At 58.3% G+C, this 23487-nt stretch overlaps 2 protein-coding genes across 4 annotated transcripts; one reads left to right on the forward strand and one right to left on the reverse strand.

The window, feature by feature from the left end:
• The first annotated feature begins 7 nt into the window (after positions 1-7).
• On the forward strand, positions 8-15875 carry MTG1 (mitochondrial ribosome associated GTPase 1). 3 transcript variants are annotated; one of them, XM_027113060.1, is made up of 11 exons: positions 8-700; positions 3623-3687; positions 6113-6217; positions 8148-8228; positions 8761-8817; positions 9036-9126; positions 10380-10441; positions 10826-10922; positions 11225-11306; positions 15050-15162; positions 15401-15870. In XM_027113060.1, exons 1-11 carry the CDS (start codon positions 442-444, stop codon positions 15532-15534), a joined length of 1146 nt encoding a protein of 381 aa, XP_026968861.1. In that variant the 5' UTR covers positions 8-441; the 3' UTR covers positions 15535-15870. The 3 variants fall into 3 exon arrangements, with proteins under 3 accessions (XP_026968861.1, XP_026968862.1, XP_026968863.1); XM_027113061.1 differs by having other exon boundaries at positions 15050-15140; XM_027113062.1 differs by lacking the exon at positions 8-700 and adding an exon at positions 2348-2578 and having other exon boundaries at positions 15401-15875.
• A 2506-nt stretch (positions 15876-18381) lies between these two features.
• On the reverse strand, positions 18382-20013 carry SPRN (shadow of prion protein). Its single transcript, XM_027113064.1, has 2 exons — positions 19784-20013; positions 18382-18957 (listed from the first exon to the last, which is right to left on the reverse strand). Exon 2 carries the CDS (start codon positions 18939-18941, stop codon positions 18495-18497), a length of 447 nt encoding a protein of 148 aa, XP_026968865.1. The 5' UTR covers positions 18942-18957; positions 19784-20013; the 3' UTR covers positions 18382-18494.
• Between the last annotated feature and the right edge of the window lie 3474 nt (positions 20014-23487).

The raw sequence follows: 23487 nt of genomic DNA on the forward strand, positions 1-23487 counted from the left end.
CCCGGCCACCCTGGACCCTGGGTGTGTTCACGGGTGTCTGAATTCTCGTTGCTGGTGGCAGCAGAGCCAGTGGACCTCCCCGTTGTTCAGGCACTGGCTGCCCTACGGTCTGGGCGAGGGCCAGTGAGTGTGAGACAGGAGTGTGCGGGGGAGGGGGCACCCTTTTCTGACCCGAGGGCCCAGGGCTTTCTGGAGGAGGTGAACAGTGAGGCCTGAAGGGTGCAGAGGAGTGGGTGCCCTGGGCGGCATTGCTGTGAGCGTGTGAGGGTGCGCTGGGCGGCGCTGGGGTGAGCGTGTGAGGGTGCCCTGGGCGGTGCTGGGGTGAGCGTGTCAGGGTCTCCTGGGCAGTGATTGGGTAGATGGTGGGGAGTGTATCGGGGGCTTGGGTGCTGTGCTCAGCTTCTCTCATCTTCCCTCGCTGCATCCTCAGAGCCCCAGGGAATGGGCTGCACGGCCCCCATCTCACAGCTGAGGAAAGGACAGAAGCCTCAGGTGAGGGTGGCAATGGCCAGTCTCATGGCTGCCACGGCAGAGCTTAGGCATCTTTCCAGGACCATCCCGGGGAGGCGGTGCAGCTGGAAGCTAGCCTGTGCAGGGAGGTGCAGGAGCTGCAGAGGCTGGGACTCCATGTGGCAGGCACGGGGCCCACCAGCCTGGCGCCCACCGGCCTGGCGCCCACTGGCCTGGCACCTACCTCGAGGTCAGTGGCTCCTGACCCTCCTCAGACCTTGGGCTGCAGGGTGTGTCCTGCTTTGGGTTGGGGCCCTGGCTCCCTGGAGGAGTATATGCATGCCTGGAGAACTGCCTCTGGGCTTCTCTTCAGCCCCAAGTGGCCAGGCTCTGGGCCGTGGTGCCAGACACGCCCTCCATCCTTCATCCTGGCACCTTCTTATTGACTTCTCATCTTGGGTCAAATCGCCCTCCCAGGGACCTTCCCTCTGCCCCCAGAGGTCTGTCTGTGTGTCCACTGCTTTGTGTCCCTGGAGTTGTCTCACTTGGGGCACCTGCCTGTCAGACAGCTGAGAGAAATCTGGGCTTCAGGAGGGTTTTTATTTTCATTCTTTGGTCCTAGGGCCATGGAAGAACACAGCGTGCATCAGGCACAGAGTTCTGTGTTGTTGACGTCTCACGTTTCATGAGTCTGGGTGCAGGACTCAGGCTGTCTGGGCTGGCTCAGGAGGGGTGCTGGGAGGCCTGGCAGGAGGCCCAGATGGTCTCAGTCAGGCACCTGGAGGGCTTGTCTCAGCCCCAGGAACCATTAGCTCTGAGTATTAGGAGGTTTAAGGCCATCAAGATGACAGTAGTGATATCTTTGTGCTGAGAATCTGAGCATCTTTGGAGTTTTAGGAGCTTGTTTAAAAAATTCCATTAGGGCTTCCCTGGTGGCGCAGTGATTAAGAATCCGCCTGCCAATGCTGGGGACACGGGTTCGAGCCCTGGTCCGGGAAGATCCCACATGCCACAGAGCAACTAAGTCTGTGTGCCACAACTATTGAACCTGCGCTCTAGAGCCCGTTGGCCACAACTACTGAGCCCATTTGCCACAACTGCTGAAGCCCACATGCCTAGAGCCCGTGCTCCACAACAAGAGAAGCCACTGCAGTGAGAGGCCCGTGCACTGCAATGAAGCGTAGCCCCCGCTCGCCGCAACTAGAGAAAGCCCACGTGCAGCAACGAAGACCCCACGCAGACAAAAATAAAATAAAATAAAATAAAAAATTACATTATTGTCATACTCTTGTAACTCGAAGTGCAGTCAGTAGTTACTCAGACTTGAGGTATAAAGTTAAAATCTGGTGTCCTAGTGGTTAGGACTCTGGGCTCCCACTGCCATGACCCAGGTTCAACCCCTGGTTGCACAACTCAGATCCTGCAAGCCATGCTGCGCGGCCAAAAAAAAAAAAAAAAAGTTAGAATCTGACTACATTTATACAGAGTGTTGGGACAGTGAAGGGAATTTTGAGGCTGTTTGTACTAATAGGTTTAATTTAGCAGAACTGCAGTCAGTTTTTGCAAAGGTTTGTTTGTTACATTAAAATCCAGAGTACTTAGAAAAGGATGTTACACTTGTAAGTTAAATGTTAAATATCTGAAAAATTTTGACAAAGTTTGTAAAAAGGGACCAAACTGACAGCGGACTGCTAAATTTTGTTACTTATGCTCAGGATACGCTTAGGAAGAACCAGGATTTTTTAATTTAATGAATTACTGAACCCTGGACCCCGATAACCCCCGGGACTGCGTGGGTCCGCCTCTGGCTCGGAGCCACGCCCCTGGCTCATAGCCCCGCCCACGGGCCCCCGCCCCCTCTCGGGGTCCGCCGCTAGAGGCAGAGTCGTTCGCGCACGCGCGGGCCGCGCTGCGGAAGCTTGGAGCGTCGGAACCCTTGTGTGGGTCGCGGGCCCGGCGGAGAAGTCCGTTGATGGAGCGGTCCGCGGCGCTGCGCGGAGCTCGGGACGCGGCGCCATGAGGCTCAGCACGCGCGCGCTGTGCGGCGCCGCCCGGGCCGCCTGGCGGGAGAGCTTCCCCCTAGACGGTCGCGACGTGGCGCGCTGGTTCCCGGGCCACATGGCCAAGGGTGAGGTCCGGCGAGACGCGGCGGGGCCCACGCTGTTTACCCGGCTCTTCGCGGGTCGCCTGCGAGCGGGGAGGGCGGGGGTCGTAAGGCCCTTCTGCCACTCGGCTCCTGAAGCCTCAGTTTACACATCTGCTTTGGAAAAGATAAATTCCTGACGTTACTTTGGAGACTAGATGAAGTAGGGGTAGGAAAGCACTTTACAAGTTGTATTCAGCTATTCAGTCACCTCAAAACCTTTGAGACGTAGATCGAGTTTGTTGTCTTCTGCCCAAACCTCTCTGGGAGTTTCTTACCGTTCATTTGTCAAAGTTTGGCCCCAAGAAGACATGTAGGACGGGTCCAGCCCTTCCCCGTGTGACGGATTGCCACGCTCCCCCTGCTCCCGCCCCCTTTGGCGCCTGCTCTGCCAGGCTCGGTGACGGGTGCTCCGCGCGTCGGTGCTCGGGAGGGACGGGGCGCCCGCGGGGGGCGGCATGTGGGGTGAGGTGAGATGTCTGAGGATGTGCATAAATGACAGGGCTTGGCTGTGGGAGGGGAGGCTGAGGGGCGGTGTCACTGCTGAGCCGCAGAAGAGGAGCATTGTTGTGTTCCTAGTGCGGGGTGAGTTCAGTGCCTTGTGTGTGCGTCGTCCAGGGTGAGTGGCTCAGGTTGGTACCTACACCATCGTCATCTCCACACAGTATTGAGGGCCCCATGAGTCAATTAGTCAGTGTTTCTCTGCTTTATAGATAAAGACCCGTAGAGGTTAAATATTCCACCTAGAGTCGCCCACTTGTGGAAGTGGTGTAGACGGATGGGCTCTGACCTTACCCTGTGATGTGCAGGTGTCCCTCAGGCAGGGACCTGAACTTTCTCTCCTCAGCCACCAGGGTTGAATTTGAAGGAGACACAGTTATTGTTTAATAGAGCACTGCACTCAGATGTATTCATTTTAGGTTGTTTATGATGGTGTGTCATTCTTGACAGTTCAACTTAAATCTTCTACCTCTCTTAAAAGGCCATGGACCCCTTTCTTCCCTTAAGCGTCCTTCTTCTGTTTTCCAGGGCTGAAGAAGATGCAGAGCAGCCTAAAGCTGGTGGACTGTATCATCGAGGTCCATGATGCCCGGATATCCTTTGGTGCTTGTGACATTGTGACTTATAATAAGCAACACATATTTGGTCTGTGTCCTGGTTCTGGCACAGAGCTCCTGAAAGTCTTGGAATTTCCTAAGTGAGGAGCTCGCTAAGGTGTCTTTTGTTATGTTAATGAGGTGATTTTGGAAAAGACCCTAAGTCACCTAAGGTGGGGAGCTGGTTGCTGGGGGAACCAACCTTGATATGGGAGCCTTAGAGCTTTCAGTCCTACCCTCTGACCTTGCGGAAAGGAGAGGGGCTGGAGATTGAGTTCAGTCACCCAAGGCCAGTGATTCATTCTGTCCTGCCTGTGTAATGAAGCCGCTGTGAAAACCCAAAAGGTTGAGGGGTGGGCTGGGGACAGCTTCTGGGTTGGTGAGGTGTCGAGATGCAGGCATAGTGGCATATAGAGGGAATGGAAGCTCCGGGTCCCTTCCCCGTCCCTCGCCCTATACGTGTTTTCCATCTGGCTATTCCAGAGTTAGGTCTTCTTATAATAAGCCTGATCTAGTAAGTAAAATGTTTCTCTTAATTCCTTGAGCCAGTCTGGCAGACTGATATTGCTAGGACCCAAGGAGGGGGTCGTGGGAACCCTCCTTCCATAGCCCGTTGGTCAGACAGCATGTTGGTTGTCACCAGGTGACAACCTCGACTTGCAGTTGGTGTCTGAAGTGGGGGGTGGTAGCAGTCCTGAGCCCTTAACCTGTGGGGTCTGATGTCATCTCCAGGTAGATAGTGGCAGAACTGAGTTGAATACTAGGACACCCAGCTGGTGGTGGTGGAGGATTGCTTGGTGGTGAGGGACATCCCCCAACCCCATTGGCATTGGGTGCAGAACTGTAGTGCAGGGGAGACCCTCCTGAGTCAAGCAGGAGGCATTCCTGGCTTGTTACCTTGTTTCTGTCTACCTCCTCTGGTCCCTGCTCTGGTCCAGTCAGCACCACAGTGGTCAGCGGCGTCACCTGTCATAATTATTGGCATTTGAAGCAGTGGTTCTCAGTCCTCGTTACGCACGAGAATTCCGCCAGGAGGCTTTTGAAAATACCGATATCTGGGCCCCTTTACAGGCCAGTGAACCGGAATCTCTGTGGGGCCCAGAAAGCTCCCCTTTGATACGCAGGTGGCATCGTTTCTCTCAGACCTCTGCCTGGCACGCCCAGGCCTTCCAACCCAGTCCAGGTGGGATATGAAACCTCCATTAAAACGTTCCTGCCAACCAGACTTTTCCCGCTGTACTTGAGGCGTGGATTGGCAAGATGTAACCATCTCGCTCAGTATACTTTTCAGAGCCTGCTTTTGTTGTACTTCCCCGAGCTGTGTTTAGATTTTCCTTGTACGGCGAAGGTGTTGGCTTGAGAGTCATTGCCATCTCTAGGGTGGAGGGCGAGGGACTGTTTTCTCTGTTTCAAAGGCCTGTGGGAATTTCTCTACTGTAGGCTAAATGTATCAGTTCGTACAATACCTCATGCCAGTCCGAAGGGCTTACTGGCAGTTATGTGTCTGATTATTGAAAAACAATGAAACCTGCCCTTACTGCTCCGTGTGCTGTGATGAGAGGCCGCCTCTGCTCCTTTAGTCCCTAGACGTTCTGATTTCTCCTCCAGGTCGGCGCCGTGAGGGAGTCTGGAGGCTTTCAGCGTTATGAATTAGCACAGGCTTGGTTAACCTCTGAGGGAAGAGGGCTGTTTACGGAAAGTCCCTTTGTTGTGTGGGTGAGGACACAGCACTTGACTGGGTGCCTAGACCCAGGGCACGTTGAGGCCTTGGCCTCGTAGTAGACAAGCACCAGGTAGGGGCCGAGTGCTCACGAGATGAAGACACAGACAGACCTCCCTCCTGCCTGGGTCCGTGTCACGGGAGGTGGCACTTGGCAGTGAGCGCCAAGGGCCCCTGGCTGAGGGAAAAAGGGCCTGCCCATGGCAGTAAGGAGGCAGGTTCACTGGAGGTCTTCGTGGGAACTCCACAGGGTGGTGGCGGTGGGTGGCAGCGGTGGTCTGACATATACTAGTTAGGACTCTGTGGGAGGGACTTTTTTGAGCCATCAGATCGTTTTGGCAGCTGAACAATGGTCTAGTCGTCAAACCTTCCAGTGAGCTTCGTTTTTTGCTTTTGCCGCCGCCGTTCCTGTTTGAGAAGCCACTTGAGGGCCACCGCCCTGTCTGTGCTCTGCCTCTTGTCCACAGGAAGTGGTGAGGGGCCTGCAGTGGCTCCTGGCACTGGCGGGGCAGGCGCGCTGGGGGGTTGGTCTTGGTGGGAGGCTGGGCTGGCCCGAGCTCACTTGCTCCCAGACTGGGCTTCCTCTGCCCTGTCCCTTCTGCAGGTTTCCTTTCGAAGGTGGTCCAGTCTGCGTAACAAGACGAGGCAAAGTACGTTAATTGGCTGTAAAGCGTTGAAGGAATTTTGCCTTAATTTGGCCACATCCCACTTTCAGGCCGAAACCCTCTGTTTCAGGAGACCCTTGGGCTTAAGCCTCACTTGCTCGTCCTCAACAAGATGGACCTGGCGGATCTGAAGGAGCAGCAGGTAATGCCCCGCAGGGCCTTCAGCGTGAGCGCCCCTGAGTCGGGCCGGATCACTGGGCGGACGTGGTGTCAGGCTGTCCGGGCCCGCCGGCTTTAGCAAACTACCCTTTGTTTAACTCATGATCCAAGTGATCGAAGCGTGCGCCTCCTGTAGCAGGTGGCCGGGAGGTGCGGCCGGAGCCGAGCGCCCCACGTGGCGGCCACTGGACCCGCGAGGCTGTGAGCACGTGGGTCGTAGTTGCTGCTGTGAGGCCGACGTCCACGTTTTATTTCACTTTCATTCGCTAACGTTTCTGTTGCCTCATGAGGTGAGTGGTCGTCCCCCGGACAGCGCTGGCCTGGAGGCCTCCTGGTGGCTGCATTTGCCCCTGGTGTCCTCGCTGGCCAGCCCCACGGCTTCCCAGACCCCTGGCTGACCTGTGGGCTACCTGCTGCCCACCGAGTGATCTGGAAGCTGGAAGGCGGGTGGCCCAAAGCAGCTAGGGGATTTCCCTGAGCCCTGCGGGACGGGGATACAGTGACCAGGCCGGAGGTATGTTTCGCCTTGTCCCTGAGTAAGAGAAACGTGAAGATTCAGGAAATGCTACTTGTGAAGTGTTCTTCTCTGCTTTTCTTGCTGTTATCAAATCCTTTGTAAAGAGTAGGTGTCAGAATCTTGAAATCAAGCCAGTTTTTTCCTTTTGTGGAGCTTTTCCTTTCACAGCAGCAAGAACACGTTCCTGGTTTCTTAGTTGGCTGTGGTACATTGAGTTATTTAAACCCCTGCCACAGGCCTGTAGCACCCGGTTTCTAGGGAGATGCAAGTGCTGAAGCCACAGGGTGCTTTGTTCATTGAGAACCCGAGCGGAAGACGTCGCCCATCAGGACCCTGCCCCTGCCGTGCAGGCTGCGCGTCTGCTTACTGAAATCCCTCCTGCCGAGCGCGCTCCGCTCTGAGAACAGAACCCCACGGCTTTCACTGCAGGGGCAGTTGTAGTTACTGGTGATCACAAGTTTTCAGCTGCTTTGCTTCGCTGAGACTTGGGTCGTATCAGCCATCAGTTGTTCCTGCTCCAAAATGCTGATTTCTGTGGAGTGACGGGCACACTAGGTGGCCTGACAAGGGGACACGGGCGTGGGGGGTCTCCCATGTGGGAGGCGGCTGGGTGCTTGCCCCTCCCCTCAGGTGCTGCGGCCAAGGGCTTGGGGAGGAGAGGAGAGGAGAAGCCCCGGGTGGCCTCCGTGTCTGCCCCTGTGGGGTGGGTGGCAGCGTCCCGTGCAAATTTGTACACTTGAAGCGCAGCTTCACGTGTGTCTGTGATGCCTGACCTTAATCTGCGTCCTCATAACAAATGACATAAATGAGTAAAACTAAATGAATTAATGAACGATTTCTTTGTTCCTTTAAGTTACTCAGTAGCTGAGCAAAGAGTGCAATACTGGTTGTAAAAATATCAGTCATGCGCTGATTTTGCTTCACGTTACGGCCAGTAAGTTCATATTAACCTTAGTTTACTTAGGGGCTTTTAAAGTATTCCTTGTACTTTGTAATCGGATGGGGCTCAAAGCTTAGTTTCAGTGGAGCTCGTTGTGTGGAAGCTCGTTAGGAGGAGTGGGAGGGATGGTGCGACCAGACAGAGACCAGCGCTGAGCAGTTCCAGTGCTGGGAGTGACTTGGAATGACCTGGTGTGGCCTCCTCTCTCTGTGTCCTCACATGGAGCCAGCCGCCCAGGGCCACCCCGGGGCCAGGCTGCCCTCCTTGGACGTCTCCTCAGGCAGCCTGTCCCTGGTGCTGCGTTGCCCCTTGCGCTGCCCGGTGGGCCCAGCCTCCTCCCTGAGTCCCTGGCCGCTGCAGCTCTGGGCTGGCGAGCAGATCTTGGGCGTTAGCGTGTGACACTGCCCATGTCTTCATTTAGTGTTTAAAATGGAAATTTCGTCTTGTCTCTTTCAGAAAATTATACAACACTTAGAAGGAGAAGGCCTAAAAAATGTCATTTTTACCAACTGTGTGAAGGATGAAAATATCAAGCAGGTGGGTTTTTTTCTGTTTTGTGCTCTAATGCTTCTGCTTAAATATGTTAAAGAAATGCCACGAATTAGGTTGTGCTTCTGTAAGAAGCACAGTGTCGGAGACGACCCGTAATTGCTTGGGTTCTGGGCACGCTCATCTCCCGGTGCCAAGGGCAGCACGGGCCTGACGGCTGATGGTGGGAAGGGAGCAGAGTCAGCCTGCGAGACACGTTCCGGGGTCATAAGGTGGAAGGGCCTGTGGAGGGTCTAGTGCCTGTTTTCCCAGTCGTATTTGAGAATTTCACCGGCTGACGTGCATCTTGTTAGCACGTGCTGGCAGTCACAGCCGTCGCCCCATGGGGTCTGTCCTGCTGGTTCCTGGTGGAGGGACGAGGTGGGGCACAGGCGACCCCCACCTCCGCCTGCCGTAGCGCAGCCTGAACCTTGACGTGTTTGGACCTGAGCTGTCCGGTGCTGGGCGCTGGAGTGTCCACCTCCAGAAGCTAAGGGTGGCCAGTTCCCCCAGGAAAGGGCCTGTGGTCTGTTTCTTGCAGATAATCCCGAAGGTCACGGAGTTGGTTGGGAGCAGCTACCGCTATCACCGAGGAGAGGTTGGTGGTGGGCCAGTGCCAGCTGTGGGACGTCCCTCCCGCTGGGGAGCCCCAGACCCAGCTACCGAGCACAGCCTGGGGAGCCCCCTGTCCTCCGGGTCTCAGTAGGTGGGTGAGCAGGGCCGGTGCAGCGACTGTCCTTCCTGTTAAGCTGGCCTGGGCGTGTGTGGGTCTGGGGGGTCTGGCTGGGCCGCTGATCCCTGCTCTCGCGCCTGCAGAACCTGGAGTACTGCATCATGGTGATTGGGGTCCCCAACGTGGGCAAGTCATCGCTCATCAACTCCCTGCGGAGGCAGCACCTCAGGAAAGGTAGTTCCCCGGGGCAGGCTCTGGTTCTTGTGCTGGGACAAACTTCAGAGCCCGAGACCCCAGCTCGTCAGGGGGTCTTTTCCCACCAGGAGGAGGTGACAGCCTGGCATGCAGTCAGCTGGTGAGACACAGTCATTCCCTTATACGTTTTATACTTCATTCGCGTTCTCTCTTCAAAACTAAATGCTTAATTATAGTGTTTAGTATATGCGATGACTTTTCTAAATGTTGGTAATCTCGTCCTTTCATTTATCTGTCTCTGACCCGCTGTGCTCAAGGTGTGTAGGAAACGTGGGGTGCGACGTCAGGCCGGGGCCTGGGGAGGGGGAGCCCCAGGCCTGTGTCCTTGTCCCACGCCTCTCAACTTTTGAGACCAAGTCTGCACGAGCGTGTCCTTCGGGCGCCACCCCAAAGCCCGAACAGTGCCAGACCGTCATCTCGGGCTGTTTCGCTGCCAACTGGGGAGCTGTTACAGTCAGCTGTTGTTTTGTTTATTTTTCTTTAGTTGTGGCTTTAACAAACATCATTGGCATTAAGTACGTTAAGTGCTGTGCAACCATCACACCACCTATTTCCAGATTTTTCCATCATCTCAAGCGGAAACTCTAGACATAAATGGTAGCTGCCCTCCTGAACTCCTGGGAGCCTCTGGTCTACTTTCTGTCGTGTGGACTTGACAGCTCCGGTGTCACATAACTGGAATCACAGGATTTGACCTGTGTCAGGCTTATTTCACGGAGCCTAACTCTACAGGGTCCATCCGTGTTGTAGCGTGATTCATAATTCATAATTTCCTTCCTTTTTCGGGCTGAATAATACTCTGTGGTGTGGACGGACCACATTTCGTTTATCCATCTGTGCCGACGGATGCATGTGTCCCTTTGTTCTTGTGTTGATTCAGCAGAGGGTGCAGAGTCTGCTTGGGACACACCCTGAGCTGGGCCCCAGGGCAGCCAGTGTTCAGAGCACAGGCGGCCTCTTGGTCAGGAGTGGCCCCACCGACAGGCTCTTCTGGGTGGTGTGGGGGCAGATGCTTGGGACCCGGTCTTGCAGGGAGGAAGGTGATGGCGGCGGGCAGCTCCGGTCCAGACGTCACGGCCGTTGCTTAGCAGGTGCTGGGCCACTCCCAGGGCTGGGAGACAGTTCTCTCCTGGTGTTAGGGGCCCTCCAGGTCTCCACGTGTGTCGTTGCTCATTCTGTAGCTTACCTGCCTGTGTGTTTAACAGACACTGACACCCTCTTTTATCCTGCAGGAAAAGCCACCAGGGTGGGCGGCGAGCCTGGGATCACCAGAGCTGTGATGTCCAGGATTCAGGTAGGGGCCCTCGGCTGCCGGGCCTCCACCGCCCCTTCCCTCTGCTCTGTCCGCCAAGCGCTGCCCCAGTCCTCACAGCAAGCCTGGGGGAGGGCACAGGTGCCACCGCGTCTCACAGGTGAGGGAAGCTGCCCGAGGGCACACAGGGTCAGGGCAGAGCCCGTCCTCCTGGGAGGAGGGCAGCTGCTGGGTTCCTGCTCTTACTCGTTCTCCGCATCACGCGGGAGTGGCATCCTGTGGGGTAGCTGAGAGCTGGTGGCAGTGACGACACTGGCGGGCAGGCTCTGGGGCCTCCTCAAGCCTGTGGGGCCCAGCAGAGGGCCTGGCGGGAGGGGCTGCTTGAGGCTGCTCGAGCGGCTGGCCGACTGCCCTCTGTGCCCACAGGTGTGTGAGCGGCCGCTGATGTTCCTGCTGGACACCCCTGGGGTGCTGGCTCCCCGGATCCAAAGCGTGGAGACAGGCCTGAAGCTGGCCTTGTGTGGTGAGCCAGCCCCCCACAATAGGCCCCCAGGCCCCCAGGCTGGGCGCCTCGTGCCAGCCTTGGCCTGGCTGCCATAGAGATGTCCAGAGCTGTGGTGCAGGACGTCTCGGGCAGCGTGTGTGGTCCTGGCTCACAGGTGACACACTCTGCACCCTCTGACCCCACCAGTCCTCCTGGCCTGCCCTGGAGGGGCGCCCTCCTCCCGTTTAACAGGTGGGGCGGGGCTGGTGGGGGCAGGTCAGGCCACGGCTTGGCCTCCTCAGCGGCACGTGTGTGTGCTCACCCTTGCTACCTGTTCCCAGGAACCGTGCTGGACCACCTGGTGGGCGAGGAGACCCTGGCTGACTACCTTCTCTACACCCTCAACAGGCGCCAGCTCTTGGGGTGAGTGTGGGAAGGCGGGCCCTTCCTCTCCCATCCCAGACAAACGTGACTGAAAAAACAGAACCGTTAAAGTACTGTAGATAGATAGCGTGCAGTCCTTTGAAGTGCACAGTTTAATAGACGTGTGAAAGCGTTCCACAGTCCAGAAAACCCCCCCAGTTCTTATGCTGCTTTGTAGCCCCTCCTTCCCGCCCCTTCCTGCCCCATCTGCTTCCCATCACCTGGAATCTTACGAGTGGAGCCACATGGTGCGGACTCCCTGCTCAGCCCCGTCGTCTCGGGATTCATCCGTGTTCTAACACTGGTCACCACTGGGAGGTTTCATTGTGCAGACATCTGGTTGGTTCGTTCTCGCTGCTGAGGACGGTGTGAGCGCCGGTGTCCCGTGGGGCCCCAGAGCTGTCCTTTATCACAGGGGTCCCCAACCCCCAGGGGACCCGGTACCGGTCTGTGGCCTTTTAGGAACCGGGCCGCACAGCGGGCGATGAGCGGCGCGTGAGCGAGTGAAGCTTCCTCTGCTGCTCCCCGTCGCTCCCTGTTGCTCGCGTTACCGCCTGAGCCACCCCATCTCCCCCCAACCCCGTCCGTGGAAAAACTGTCTTCCACGAAACCGGTCCCTGGTGCCAAAAAGGTTGGGGACCGCTGCTTTATCACCTTGAGGACATCAGGCACAGGTTATTGACTGTCCCCAAAGAAGCAGCTTTTGGTTTCATTGGCTTTCTGTGTTCTCTTTCTTCCTGGTTGCTGTCGGTTGATTGCTGTTCGGTCCCTGTTCCTTCCTTGTTTCCGTGTTCCTGACTCTCTTCCTGTTTGTGCTGCCCGTGGGGAGACGGGCTCTCCCACCACCGCCTGGGCTGCTCTCTTCCCCGCTGTCCTGGCAGCAGCTGCTTCATGAGTTTCCAGGCTCCGTTGTCGGGGGTGGAAAGCGTCAGGAGGTCATTGGGTTCTTCTGGTGGTTTGAGGACGTGACCCCCCTTATCCTTCAGGAGAGTCTCTGTGTGCTCATCTTTCCTGTCGCGTTGCTTTGAGCTTGTGCGTCTTTACTTTTAAAACGTGTTTATCGGCTGCTTGTAGCTGGGCCTTGCTTTGTGCCCAGTCTGACCGTTTCTGCTTTTATTTTGGGTAGCCCATTTACACCTGATGTGGTCACTGACGTTAGGTTTCCATCTGTCATCTTGCCATCTGTCCCAGCTATTCTTTGTTCTTTTTTCCTCTCTCTCTCTGGCCTGTTTTATGATTCCCCTTTGTCAGCTTGTTACCTGTAGCTTTGGAGGAGGTAGCTTTAGGGTTTGTAGAACACTTTTCGGGGGTGTTAATGCCGAGTGTGGTGTGAGGGCCTTTCCGCTCTCCTCACCCTCACCTCTGGGCCGGTCTCGTCACACCTTTTGCTTTTATGTAGCAGACGTGCTGCCGAGCTTTGTTTATGCACAGATGTAAGTGGAGGCTCGATCTCGGCAGTTTCCTCTGAGCCTCGCCAGTCACGGCTCCTTGTCTGTGTGTGGACCCGCCCTCCCTCTGGGGCCATCTTCCTGCCCGAGGGTTTCCTGTGACGCTCACAGTGACGCAGGTTGCTGTTTGTCCGAAGATGTGCTCATTTCACCTTAGTTTTTGAAGGGCGTTTGCCCTGCGTGTAGATTCTAGATGGACGGATTTCCTCAGTCCCGCAGAGCGGCTGTTGTTTCTGATGAGAAATCTGTCTGTCTGTCTTTGTTCTCTGTATTCATGGCCCTCTGGCTGCTGTTAAGATTTCTCTTTATCAAGTTTTTGAGCAATTTATGGCGCTGGGCCTTCGTGTGGTTTTCTGCATGTTTCTTGTGCTTTTAGTTCCTCGGGCTCTCGCATCTGTGGTTGTGTAGTTTGTATCACATTCGGATGATCTCTGGCCATTCTTCCTCTCTCCCAGGACTCCACTACCCAGGCACTGGCCGCGGGTGCCGCCGGCTCAGCAGTGCTGGCTCTCCAGTCCCCTCACCCTCTCTTCTGCAGATCTGACCTGCTTTAATCCCGAGTGTGTGTTTTCACAGTGCTCTCCTCTAGATACTGGGTTTGGATCATTTTTTTTTTACTATCTTCTGCGTGTTTTCTTAACTTTGTAACCACGGGAACTCAGTTCTAATAACTGATTCAACGTCTGGGAATTCTAACATCTGGGGCAGTTTCAGGTAATTGGTTTTCTCCTTGTAATGGCTCTGTTTTCCTGCTGTGTGTGCCTGACAGCTTTTGACGGGGGGCAGGCACGTGAATCGGACCTTTCTGGTGACAGGTGTCTTTATATTCCTGTTCTGGGACCGTTATTTGGAAACACTTTGGTCCTTTTGGACCTTCCTTTTACAGTTTGTCAGGTGGGCCTGGAACAATTCCCAGGGCGTCCCGCCCCCTCCCCAGCCTGTGGATCTTGGGTTCCATCTGTCCCGGCTGCTCCCCTCCTGCCTCTTGGGTGGCTCTTCCTGGCCTCTGGCCTTGGGAAACTTGCTCTGCTGACCATCTGAGGGTGGCTGTCTGCCAGTTTCCCGAGCCCTCTCCCTGGGCAGCTCTGCCCTGTCTGACTCGCCTGCAGCCGGCAGCTGCCCTGGTCCCCAGCGCCGTCTCTCCGCTCCGGGCTCCCCGGGGCCCCTCCCTGCACTCCTCCTTCCCATGGCTACACTCTTTGTGGCCTGATGTCTGGGCCTTGAAAACCATTGTTGTGTGAAGTTTTGGTTGTTTCTTCCTTTTTTGTTATTCCAGGTGGCGAGTAGACCCAGTCCCTGTTAGCCCATTTGCATGGAAGTGGGATTTGACATATGTGGGTTTTTTTGGGTTTTGGTTTTTTTTGGCTGCATGTGGCTAAGCGTGTGGGATCTTGGTTCCCCAGTCAGGGATTGAACCCGTGCCCCCTGCACTGGAAGCACGGAGTCTTAACCACTGGACCGCCAGGGAAGTCCTGGAAGTAGAATTTGAAATGTCATGTTTTGCTTGATGTTCGAGGCGTTCAGTTTGGACCTCCGCTGTCCTTGGTGTTTCTGGGAAGCGTGACAGCCGACTCCCTGCGGGTGGCAGGTCTTGGGCGTGCGTGGGTGGGAGTCTTCCTTGCCTTCGATCTCGTGGGGACGGAGGGGCCTGCGCAGCTGCTGCTCTGGGAAGTTTGATTTTGGACGCGCAGTCCTCGGGGTTGTCGTTCCGAGACCGGCTCCGATGCTCCCGTGGGGTCCAGGCGCGAGGCCTGAGGCCCGTCCGGCCTCCCCCACTCTGCAGCTGCAGTTCACATTGCAGCCCTGCCTGCCCGGCGGGCGGTGAGGGGGAGGGGCCAGCGCAGGTGCTGGTCTAGGGGTCCTGGCCCCGGGGCTCAGGGAGGCACGTGTCCGTGGAAGACGCTGGTCTCCTTTGGCCTCTCAGCCTCTGATGTGCCGCACCCGTCCCGTGCTGGCTCTTCCCCCCAGGCCCAGAGCACCAGTCAGTGGGGAATACCACCGTCCATCTCCGGCCAGCCGCCTAGAGGCACCAAGGCAGCCTCGGCAGCAAACTGAGTGTGTGCCAGTGGCCGGGCTGCCATCGTGGGAGGCCAGCTCAGGGCCAGGGGATGACACCGCTGGGAGCAGCAGCCTTTCTGACCGCCGCCCCAGGACCCCGGTGGGGGAGGGGGTCTCGGGCAGCTGGTCGTGGCCACGCGGAAGGCAGGTGTCGGTGAGGCCCCCAGGTCCACGTGGCAGTCACCCGCACCCACGAGGGGTCATTGGTGGAGCTGCTGACCATCGCCCTGTGTGCAGGTACGTGCAGCACTATGGCCTGGGTGAGGCCTGCGACGACATCGCCAGTGTGCTAAAGCGTGTGGCCGTGAAGCTGAGGAAGACCCAGAAGGTGAAGGTGCTGACGGGCACTGGTGAGACCTGGTGGCCCCAGGCTGGGCTTGGGGGGCGGAGCTTCTGGGGGAGGGGCTCTTGGTCTGGGCTGGGGCTGGGGCAGGGTGTGTGGGGCGGCCCCACCCTCTTCCTGTGGCTTCTGGAGGCTCCAGCTTCCCAAATGTGCAGCGCAGGCGCCCACCTGAACGGGCCTGAGGTGGGTGGGCTAGAGCTCCCGAGTGGGGCTCCATCCTTACTGGGCCCTCCTGCTTTCCCCAGGTGACGTCAACGTTGTCCAGCCCAACTACCCTGCGGCCGCCCGAGACTTCCTGCGGGCCTTCCGCAGCGGGGTGCTGGGCCCCGTGATGCTGGACTGGGACCTCCTGCAGGGCCCCCCTGCGGCGGAGCCCTGACTAGTCCAGCAGGAGGGCCTCGCGGCTCCAAGGCCAGGGGTGGGCACCCGGGAGTCCCCTGTCCACAGGCTCCTTGCTGGTCACTGTATACTCCCCGGTCTCTGCTCTAGGAAGGAGGCCATGCCCTCCTGCTGCACAGCCCAGCCCCTGGTTACAGGGGACTGAGCCTGGGTGTGGACATCAGGGCAGTGGACGTCCCTGGGTTCCTGGCGGGGGGAGGAAACTCACTCATGTTCAGTATCTCCTAAATATTCTCTTGAGGAGAAGCTGGTGTTTTCTCAGAAGGAGTTGAAAGTGTAATCTGTAATTTTAAAATTAAAAGGCCTGTCTCTGTGGTTGGCCCTTTCGTTGTGCACCTGTGCAGCCCCTTGGGCCCCTCACCAAGGAAAAGCGGAACGTGAACCACTTCGTACCCAAGGCTCTTGTGTAAGAATCCCGACACGGAGTCCTGGGTCCTGCAATAAGAAACAGTCTCATTGGCAACAGAGTGTTTATTTCACTACTAAAACGTGCACACACACACGGACAAGAGGTCCCAAGTAGCCATGGCAGAACCCAAGGACCACCTGTCCCCTCGGTGGCCGGGGCCGCTCTGCTCACAGCCCAGCTGCACACAGGCCGGTGTGGTCAGCGGAGACCCTAGGCCTCCCCACCGCCTCCCAGCACCTTCCAGCTAATGAGACAGCAGGACTTTTTCCCGGAGGCGGTGCTCAGCATTGCTGTGGTCGCACCTGAAGGGGTGCAGGAACATGACCACCAGCTTGCATTCTGGAGAGGCCGGAGGGGGGAAGGGGTGGGGATTGGGTAGGCTGCACCTGGTCAGCAGCCCCGGCCCTTCCTGTAGGCGCCCCTCTAGGTCCTGCCGCCCCGTGTGGCTGCCCCACACCCAGCGCACCTGCCAAGTCTCCTGAGACACCCACCGGCCTCCTGCCGGAACCCTGACCCATAGGAGTGGGAAGCATTCAGAGACTCGCAGCTGTGCCAGACGCCAGATGCCGCTGGAGTCGGGCTGGTGTGCGGAAAAGCTTGACGAGTGTGCTGGCGGCTCACGCTGCAGAGGCACGTGAAGGTCTGGGCCAGCCACAGTCCAGGTCCGGGTGGGTCTCTGAGGCTGAGCACAGCCTGGCCGGGCCCATCAGGGAGAACAGTCAACCGAGGGGCCGCCCTGATGGGTCCCCCTGTTCAAGATTTTAAAACGGTCACGCTGCCTCTGAGGCCCCAGCCAGGGCTTGGCCACGACCTGTTGGTCTTTGGGAGCGTCGAGCTTGGTTCGGGAGGACAGAGCGCATCTGGGCGCCGCACCCAAGAATGCTGGCAGTGTGGACACAGGAGGCTGCAGGGAGCTGCGTCCTGCAGCGGAGCGCCTGGGTCTTCGGAGGAAAGTGCTTGGTCCAGGTCCCGCGGATAATCTGGAGACCTTCAGTGTAACCAGAGCCGAGTGCCAGCTGTGGGAGAGCAGAGGTGGCACGGCTCCTGGGAGATGCTGGTCTTGGCACTGGCGTCCATCAGCTGAGTCCAAAGGCCCTGCAGCCCAGGGGCAGGCGAGGGCAGATTCTGGAGGCAGCCCTGCCGGGGAGGCTCCTGCTGAGCACAGGAGAGCCTGAGCCGGAAGCCAGACCCCGGAGCCGTCCTTCTGAGGGACAAGAGGCTATTCAAGCCACAGGACATGTGAAAGAGCTGGGGCCCCAGGCTGAGCTCATGGCCCGTGGACCAGGCTGGCGGCTTGAGGGAAAGGCACCTGAGAGGTGAAGGGCTGGCCTTCCGCGCAGGTGTTGAGTGCCAGCCGCAAACCCTTGTCAGGACGCGCCCTGTGGTTTCTTCAGAGGCCGCTCTGGCCTCGCTCTGACAGCCCTCGGGGTGTGGAGGAAGCTCAGCTTCTGGGCTTTCTTCTGCTGGACAGGTGCCCTCACATCTGGTGGCACTTGCTGGGCACTGGGCCCTGCCTTGTGGCCATGCCGGCCGTGGGTCTGACTGGAGCCCCGGCCCCTCCGGTCCACCTCGCCCTCAGCTTCCGAGGGGCTGCCTGCCACAGCTGCCGTCCCCGAGTACAGGCGGGGCTCTTATCCTGGAACGTGGACCTGGAGCTCAGAGCAAATGGAAAACTCTTGAAGTTTAAACAGATTTTCTTTTTCTTCCAAAATAGGTCCAAGAAGAGCTGTTTCAAGTCAGAGCAAAGTGGCTTTAAGGGAGCCCCTGGCGACGGGTCTCACAAAGCGTCTGCCCGTGGGGGGACACGGGCACGGGCCCTGGGCCCAAGGGCAGGGGCAAGGCGTGGGCAGTTCCTGTGGGCGAGGGTATCCTGGGAGCCGTCTGGAGAACCACGGGGCCACGTCTGGGCTCACTAATCCACAGATGTGGCCCCCTTCCTTTCTGGAAGGCAGCACACTACAGCCTGCGAGGGAAACCTCTCCTCTCCCCCAAATCCTCAAGTCCTTTGGCCCACTGGGGCTGTTTCTGGGGGGGATGCCACCACGTCCTCAGGGTGTGGCCGAACCAGCCCAGCCTGAGGGCCCACCTCTCTGCCTGGTGGTCAGCACCGTCCACACCTCTCAAGTGTCCAGGTGGGGTCAGGGGAGCTAGAGTGGCCTGAACAGCTTGTAGAGTGGGGCAGCTGGCCAGGATGGTGCAGGAACCTCAGGACACCTGCCTTTCTGGCTGGGGGGGTACCCTAACCTCCAAGTGGCAGGCAGGGCATCCTGGAGCTGAGGGGCCACTGGTCCCCTGGTAGGGTGGGAGGTGCGGAGGCTGGGGAGGGGATCGGGCAGGAGGGGGAACAGGAGGTGCCTCTGGGTCATAGGAGGAGAGGCTGCTGGACTGTCGGGAGTTGGCCACGCAGCTCCTCTGGGCTCAGAGGCCTTGGGCAGTGGAGGCAAGGGGCGCTCAGTGCTGGGCAGCCTCTGTGGTGGCTCGCGGGGCAGGCGCGGGCTGGGGGCAGATCTGGCCCCCGAGCCCAGCCCGGCCTAGGTCCGCAGCAGCCCCAGGGCGCCCAGGGCACCGCCCAGCAGCAGGCAGAGGTGAGGGTCGCCCATGGGCCCCGCGCCCGAAGTCCACGCCCGGTAGCTGTAGACGCTTCGGTTCGTTCCGTTGCCGCCGGGTGCGCCGTCCTCGTCGTCGTCTGGGCCATGCTCCCCGGGCCCCGCGGCCCTCCTCCAGCTCGAGCCCGCCGCCAGGCCCGCGGCTGCCCCCGCCGCTGCCCCCGCCGCCGCTCCCGCGGCCACGCGCAGCGAGGAGCCGGCGTAGCGGGGCGCAGGCCTCACGCGCACCCTCGAGGCCCCGCGCGCGCCCCCGCGCAGCCCGCCCCGGGCGCTGCCGCGAGCCCCGCCACGGCCGCCCTTGGCCGCGCCGCTGTCGCAGAGGAAGGTGGCCGCTAGCAGCAGAGCCCAGCACGCGGCGGCAGTCCAGTTCATCTTCGTGGAGCAAAACCTGCGGGAGGATGGAGGAAGGGACCTCAGCTTCTGCGAGGCCCAGGGCGCCCGGGGCCTGGGGACAGGGGCTCAGCATTTGGTGGTACATGGGGCCCCAGCACCTTGGAGCACTACCGGACCAGGCTGGCGTGGGCTAAGAGGAGGAGGTTGTAATGCCTGAGGATTAGGGACTCAGGCTTGGGGAGGGCGTGGGCTCTTGTTCAGTAACTGGGAAGGGGCGGCAGGGGGTGAGAGGGTTCAGCACCTGCGGGTTATTCTGTGCTTGGGGGGGTGGTGGTGGAGTAGGGGCAAAGAATGGGCGGTGGTGAGCACCCTCCCGTGGACGGGGGGCGCTCAGGCCTGGGGAGGGGGCCCCGTATTCTGGGCTGCTCTGGAAGGACCGACTCCGGTCTCCAGGGCTCGGCAGGACCAGAGGCCACCCTGGGGTCTCAGGGACCGAGGGTCCCCAAGGAACCAGATCGGGGTCTGGAGAAGGGACCAACGGTGAGACTCGACCCGGCCCTCCCACCCCTTCCGGGGCTGCGCGGGGCCAGAGCCGGTTCGGGCCTCGCGGGCTCGTCACCCTGTGCGGACCCCGCCCCGCCGCCGCAGGCCCGGGCCCAGCTTAGGGTCGCCTCCCGCCCGCTTCTGCCTCGCGCTCCCCCCCCCCCCGCCCCCACCGCCTGGCTCAGCTGCTGGGCCGGGGGACCGGGATGCGACCACCTGCCGGAGGCTCCACCCTCCGCCCGGGCCCTGTCGGCCCCTCGCTGCGTCTTCATTTCTAGCCCGGCGGGCGCCAGCCCCAGCCTCCCGGTGCGCGCCCACATTCCGCCGCCCGGCCTTACCAGCCACGGGCCTCGCTCGGAACCGCGGCGGCCGCTCCAGGGACCGCTGCCGAGCGGGAAGGACGGAGCTGCGGCGGAGACTGCACGGAGCGCCGAGCGCCGACCGCCAAAGCGCCGACCGCGGAGCCTGGCTTTTGCGTGAGGCATCCGCCCTAGGCTTGGGGGTGGGCAGACGCGGAGGCGCATCCCCCGGGAGACGGAAGGGAGGAGATAAAGGCAGGCGCTCCGAGGCGCAGCACCCCGTCCTAGCGGGCCCCCCCCCCCCCCCCCCCCCCCGGGTCCTGTCTCTCGACAGGACCCTCTCCCCCGCTGTCTTCAGCACCCGGTGCGCACACCGCCACCTTCCCACAGTCCATCCCACTCCACCCGCCCCAAACCCTAACCTCTCCCACCCCACCCTCTCCCGTTCCTCATTTCCATCCTTCCCGGGGTGGGTGTGTCCCAGACACAGGGACCACAGAATGCGACGTCGGACCCTGAGCTCCTGACCGCGGTGCACAGAGAGGGGAGGACGGCTCTCCAGGGCCCCATGGTGTCCGAGTCCCAGAGCAGCACCCCCTCGTGGGCCCCCCTCCTCCCGCCCTTTAGTGCCCACTGTTCAGGCTCCTCCGGGGGTCCTCAGGTAGCCCCGCCACCGGTAACCCGACTGCTCCAGCCAGCGGGCCTCCCCGGTCCCGGCCGGATTGGACTCTGGGGCCACGTCTGAAATGGTGCTGTCTTGCTTCCCAAGGTTGGTTTGTCCTCTGGAATCTCTTCCCCTCCACCCACTGACTCTAGGCCTTCACCCCAGCCACTCCACCTGGGGACACCAGGCTCTCTTGATGGTGTCGGAGGTGGGCACAGGGACCTCCTGAACTTCAGAGGGTTGTTATGTGATTCGATCTCTCAGCTTCCATCAGACCCTCGTGGTCCCTGGAGGCTCAGCACCGCTGCTCCACACGTTCTCCTGGGCAATCTCAGGGCCTGTGGGTTTCAAATGCCACCTGGGCCAGAGGGGCAGCGGCCAAGTAGAGAGCCTCCCGCCCAGCCTCAGGGACTGGGCTGCTGTGGTGATGGATGGCAGGAGGGGTGGGGACAGAAATGGGGGTTCGTCCAAGGTTTGCATTCTCTGGTTGAGCCCCCCCACCCCCGGTCCCACGCACAGAACGGCCCCCAGCGTGTTGCTCACCCCAAGGAAACAAGGGCGTTTCTCTGACGGTATCAGGAAGCACCTGGAAGCCCCGGCGCGGTGTGGGGCCTGCTGGGGACAGCTGCCACTTTGGCCTCTCAGCGTCCTTTCCCTGTTCCGGTCAAAGCATCCTTGTGTGTGCCCTGGGGAGCCAGCCCTCTCTTATGTTCGGCCCATGGGGGTCTGACTGTGACTGCCCCCTCCCCTGGTCTTGTGAGGGGATGTGGCATGCCCTGTGGCTCTTCCTGGCCACGTGGACCTGCTTCCCAGTGTAAGGCCCCTGGCCATGGTCTGAGCTGCTGAGAGAGGCCGCTCTCCTTCCGCGGGAGGCTGTGCCTGGAGCCGTTGCATGCGAGGACCTGTCACCCTCGTGGAGCCTTCACATGGAGCCCGAGGGCAAGTGAGTCGGGCCCTGTGCCCCCTCGACCTCCCGGGTCAGGCAGCGCCACAGCTGACGCCGTGGACCTTCTCTGGATGAGTGCTTTCCGTCACCTGCACTTAGAGGGTCCCCAGCCCGATGGCCCGTCCCTGCCCCCTCATTCTCAAGGGTCCTGCCGAGCACAGGGAGCTTCCAGGTAGCCTTCCCACTGCTTTGCTTTAAAGTGTGAACAGCAAACAGCGTTTATCAGGCATCCAAAGACAGAAAGTCTGCAACACAACAGAGAAAGGCCAAGGTAAAGAAATGGGGTGGAAAAAAAAGGCTCAAGAAGTTTGAGGAATTAGAAGAAAACCTAAGAAACAAACAAAAAATATTCCAACTCATAGGCTCAGAAAAGCTGGGGGGATACTATTTATATAAGAACAGGATGCTGTGACAAAGGTCGCGGCTAAGAACGAACCTCTGAGAAACAACCAGGAGAATTGAATTATAAAGGTAAGGAATTTCTCTGCATGAGCAGCAAACGATAGCAAATATGAGAGGAAGGGCACGGTTTTGGGCTCTGAGTCTGACAGATAGTTGTTCGGAGGAGAGAGAAGAACCAGGGGCACCACGTAGGAGGAGCCACGGGCTGAGGCTTATTAACCCTTTTCGAGACCCTAAACCTTTTCTCTTAAAATATGTAAGGGAAGCACAGAAAAAAATTTAGACTATTTTATGTTTAAATATCAACATGAAAAATCTAAATAAAATGTTAGCCACTGAGCCCAAGAGTACATCGGAAGCAGGTCGCACCACTCAGGTCCAGGTGCTTTCAACATCGTCAAGTATGCGGACGTGCTTCACTCACTGCTGCACCAAGGGAGAAGAACGCTCATGATTTTCTCAGAAGGAGAATACAAAGCATTTCATTTCTTAATTTTTGTTTGTTTGTTTTTTGGGGCGTTTTTTGCATGTGAAAATGTATTACTATCGTGCCGTCACCATCAAAACTTACGATATTGGTCCTTTCTTCTAACCTTTGCGTTAAGGCCAAAAGAGAGACATTGGCTACTTTGACAACCTACAAGACGACTCCAGGAATGTCACCAACAGCATGACCTTTGCGACCAAATCCAGCAACCAGAACTTCATCATTTTCCTCCGTAAAGTTCAAACAACCATCACTGGGTGCAAAGGCTGGGACTTGGGGGCCATCCCTCATTAACTGAAGCCTGACACACTTCCCTACGGCAGGATTTGGCTGTTTGGCTCCAACCCCTACTGTTCTGAGCACAGCTCCCTTTGCGTGAGAAGCGCCTCCGTAAGGGCTGGCCCTCTGGGCTCTGCTTTCTTGTACCGTTTATCAGGCCACTTCTGGTCTTGTCAGTGGCTACGGAGCTTCCTGGCAGGATGAAGACATGCCATGGGCCTGAGCAGAAGAGAGCCATTTCTTAATTTTTAAATGTTATTTTTTAAATTGAAATACACATGACATGTAACATGTTGTAAATGTAAGGTGTCCAACATGTTGATTTGGTGCATTTGCATATTGCCATACGATCGCCATTGTCAAGCGTTTGATTTCCATCAACACTCATTGGTGGGGAAAAATGCCAAGAAAACTAGTCGTTGAAATGAATTTTTTAACTCGATTAAGGCTGTATTTCAAAAAAACCCTCAGCAGACATCATACTTAGTGGAGAGCCTTTAAATGTGTTCCCTTAAAAAATATGAACAAGAAAAGCTTCCTACTCTCACCATTTCTGTCGATCAGAGTAAAGTCCGGCCTGAGACCAGGAGACAGCCATGCACTGGAGAAGCCACAGGCTCTGCAGTTCGACTGCTTACCACCCCCCGCAGCTGGGGAGCCAACGACCAGGCAGAGCTGACAAAGCCTGCATTCTCCTGTGGTGCTTACTGGCTAGAGCTAGACAGCAGCTGTCCCTACGGACCGGATGTGCCCTTTCCAACTCACCCCAGTCCCCTCATCCCTGATTATACCCCCAGCTCGAGACTGGGCAGCAGCTGCCTCGGATCGGTTATGTTATACGAAGGAAAGGATGGAAGATGTGCCCGGAAACAATGTGATGTTCTGCGTGGTCCACTGATGTCTTGCGCTTTGCCCTGCAGGCACCTGAGTTCGCAGACATCTTAAACACATAGAGCATTCTCAGA

Source organism: Aethalodelphis obliquidens, unplaced genomic scaffold (assembly GCF_003676395.1).
Source record: "Aethalodelphis obliquidens isolate GAN/ISIS:26980383/991018 unplaced genomic scaffold, ASM367639v1 scaffold11, whole genome shotgun sequence".
NCBI classification, from domain to species: Eukaryota; Metazoa; Chordata; class Mammalia; order Artiodactyla; family Delphinidae; genus Aethalodelphis; species Aethalodelphis obliquidens.

What these genes read in the sequence shown, in the direction of transcription:
- MTG1 (XM_027113060.1), top strand. Translation starts at nt 442, where the DNA reads ATGGGCTGCACGGCCCCCATCTCACAGCTGAGGAAAGGACAGAAGCCT. An exon ending in GGCCTGGCACCTACCTCGAG is followed by an intron (nt 701 to 3,622) that starts GTCAGTGGCTCC and finishes TCTGTTTTCCAG; the next exon opens with GGCTGAAGAAGATGCAGAGC. An exon ending in ACCGCTATCACCGAGGAGAG is followed by an intron (nt 8,818 to 9,035) that starts GTTGGTGGTGGG and finishes TCGCGCCTGCAG; the next exon opens with AACCTGGAGTACTGCATCAT.
- SPRN (XM_027113064.1), bottom strand. Translation starts at nt 18,941, where the DNA reads ATGAACTGGACTGCCGCCGCGTGCTGGGCTCTGCTGCTAGCGGCCACC.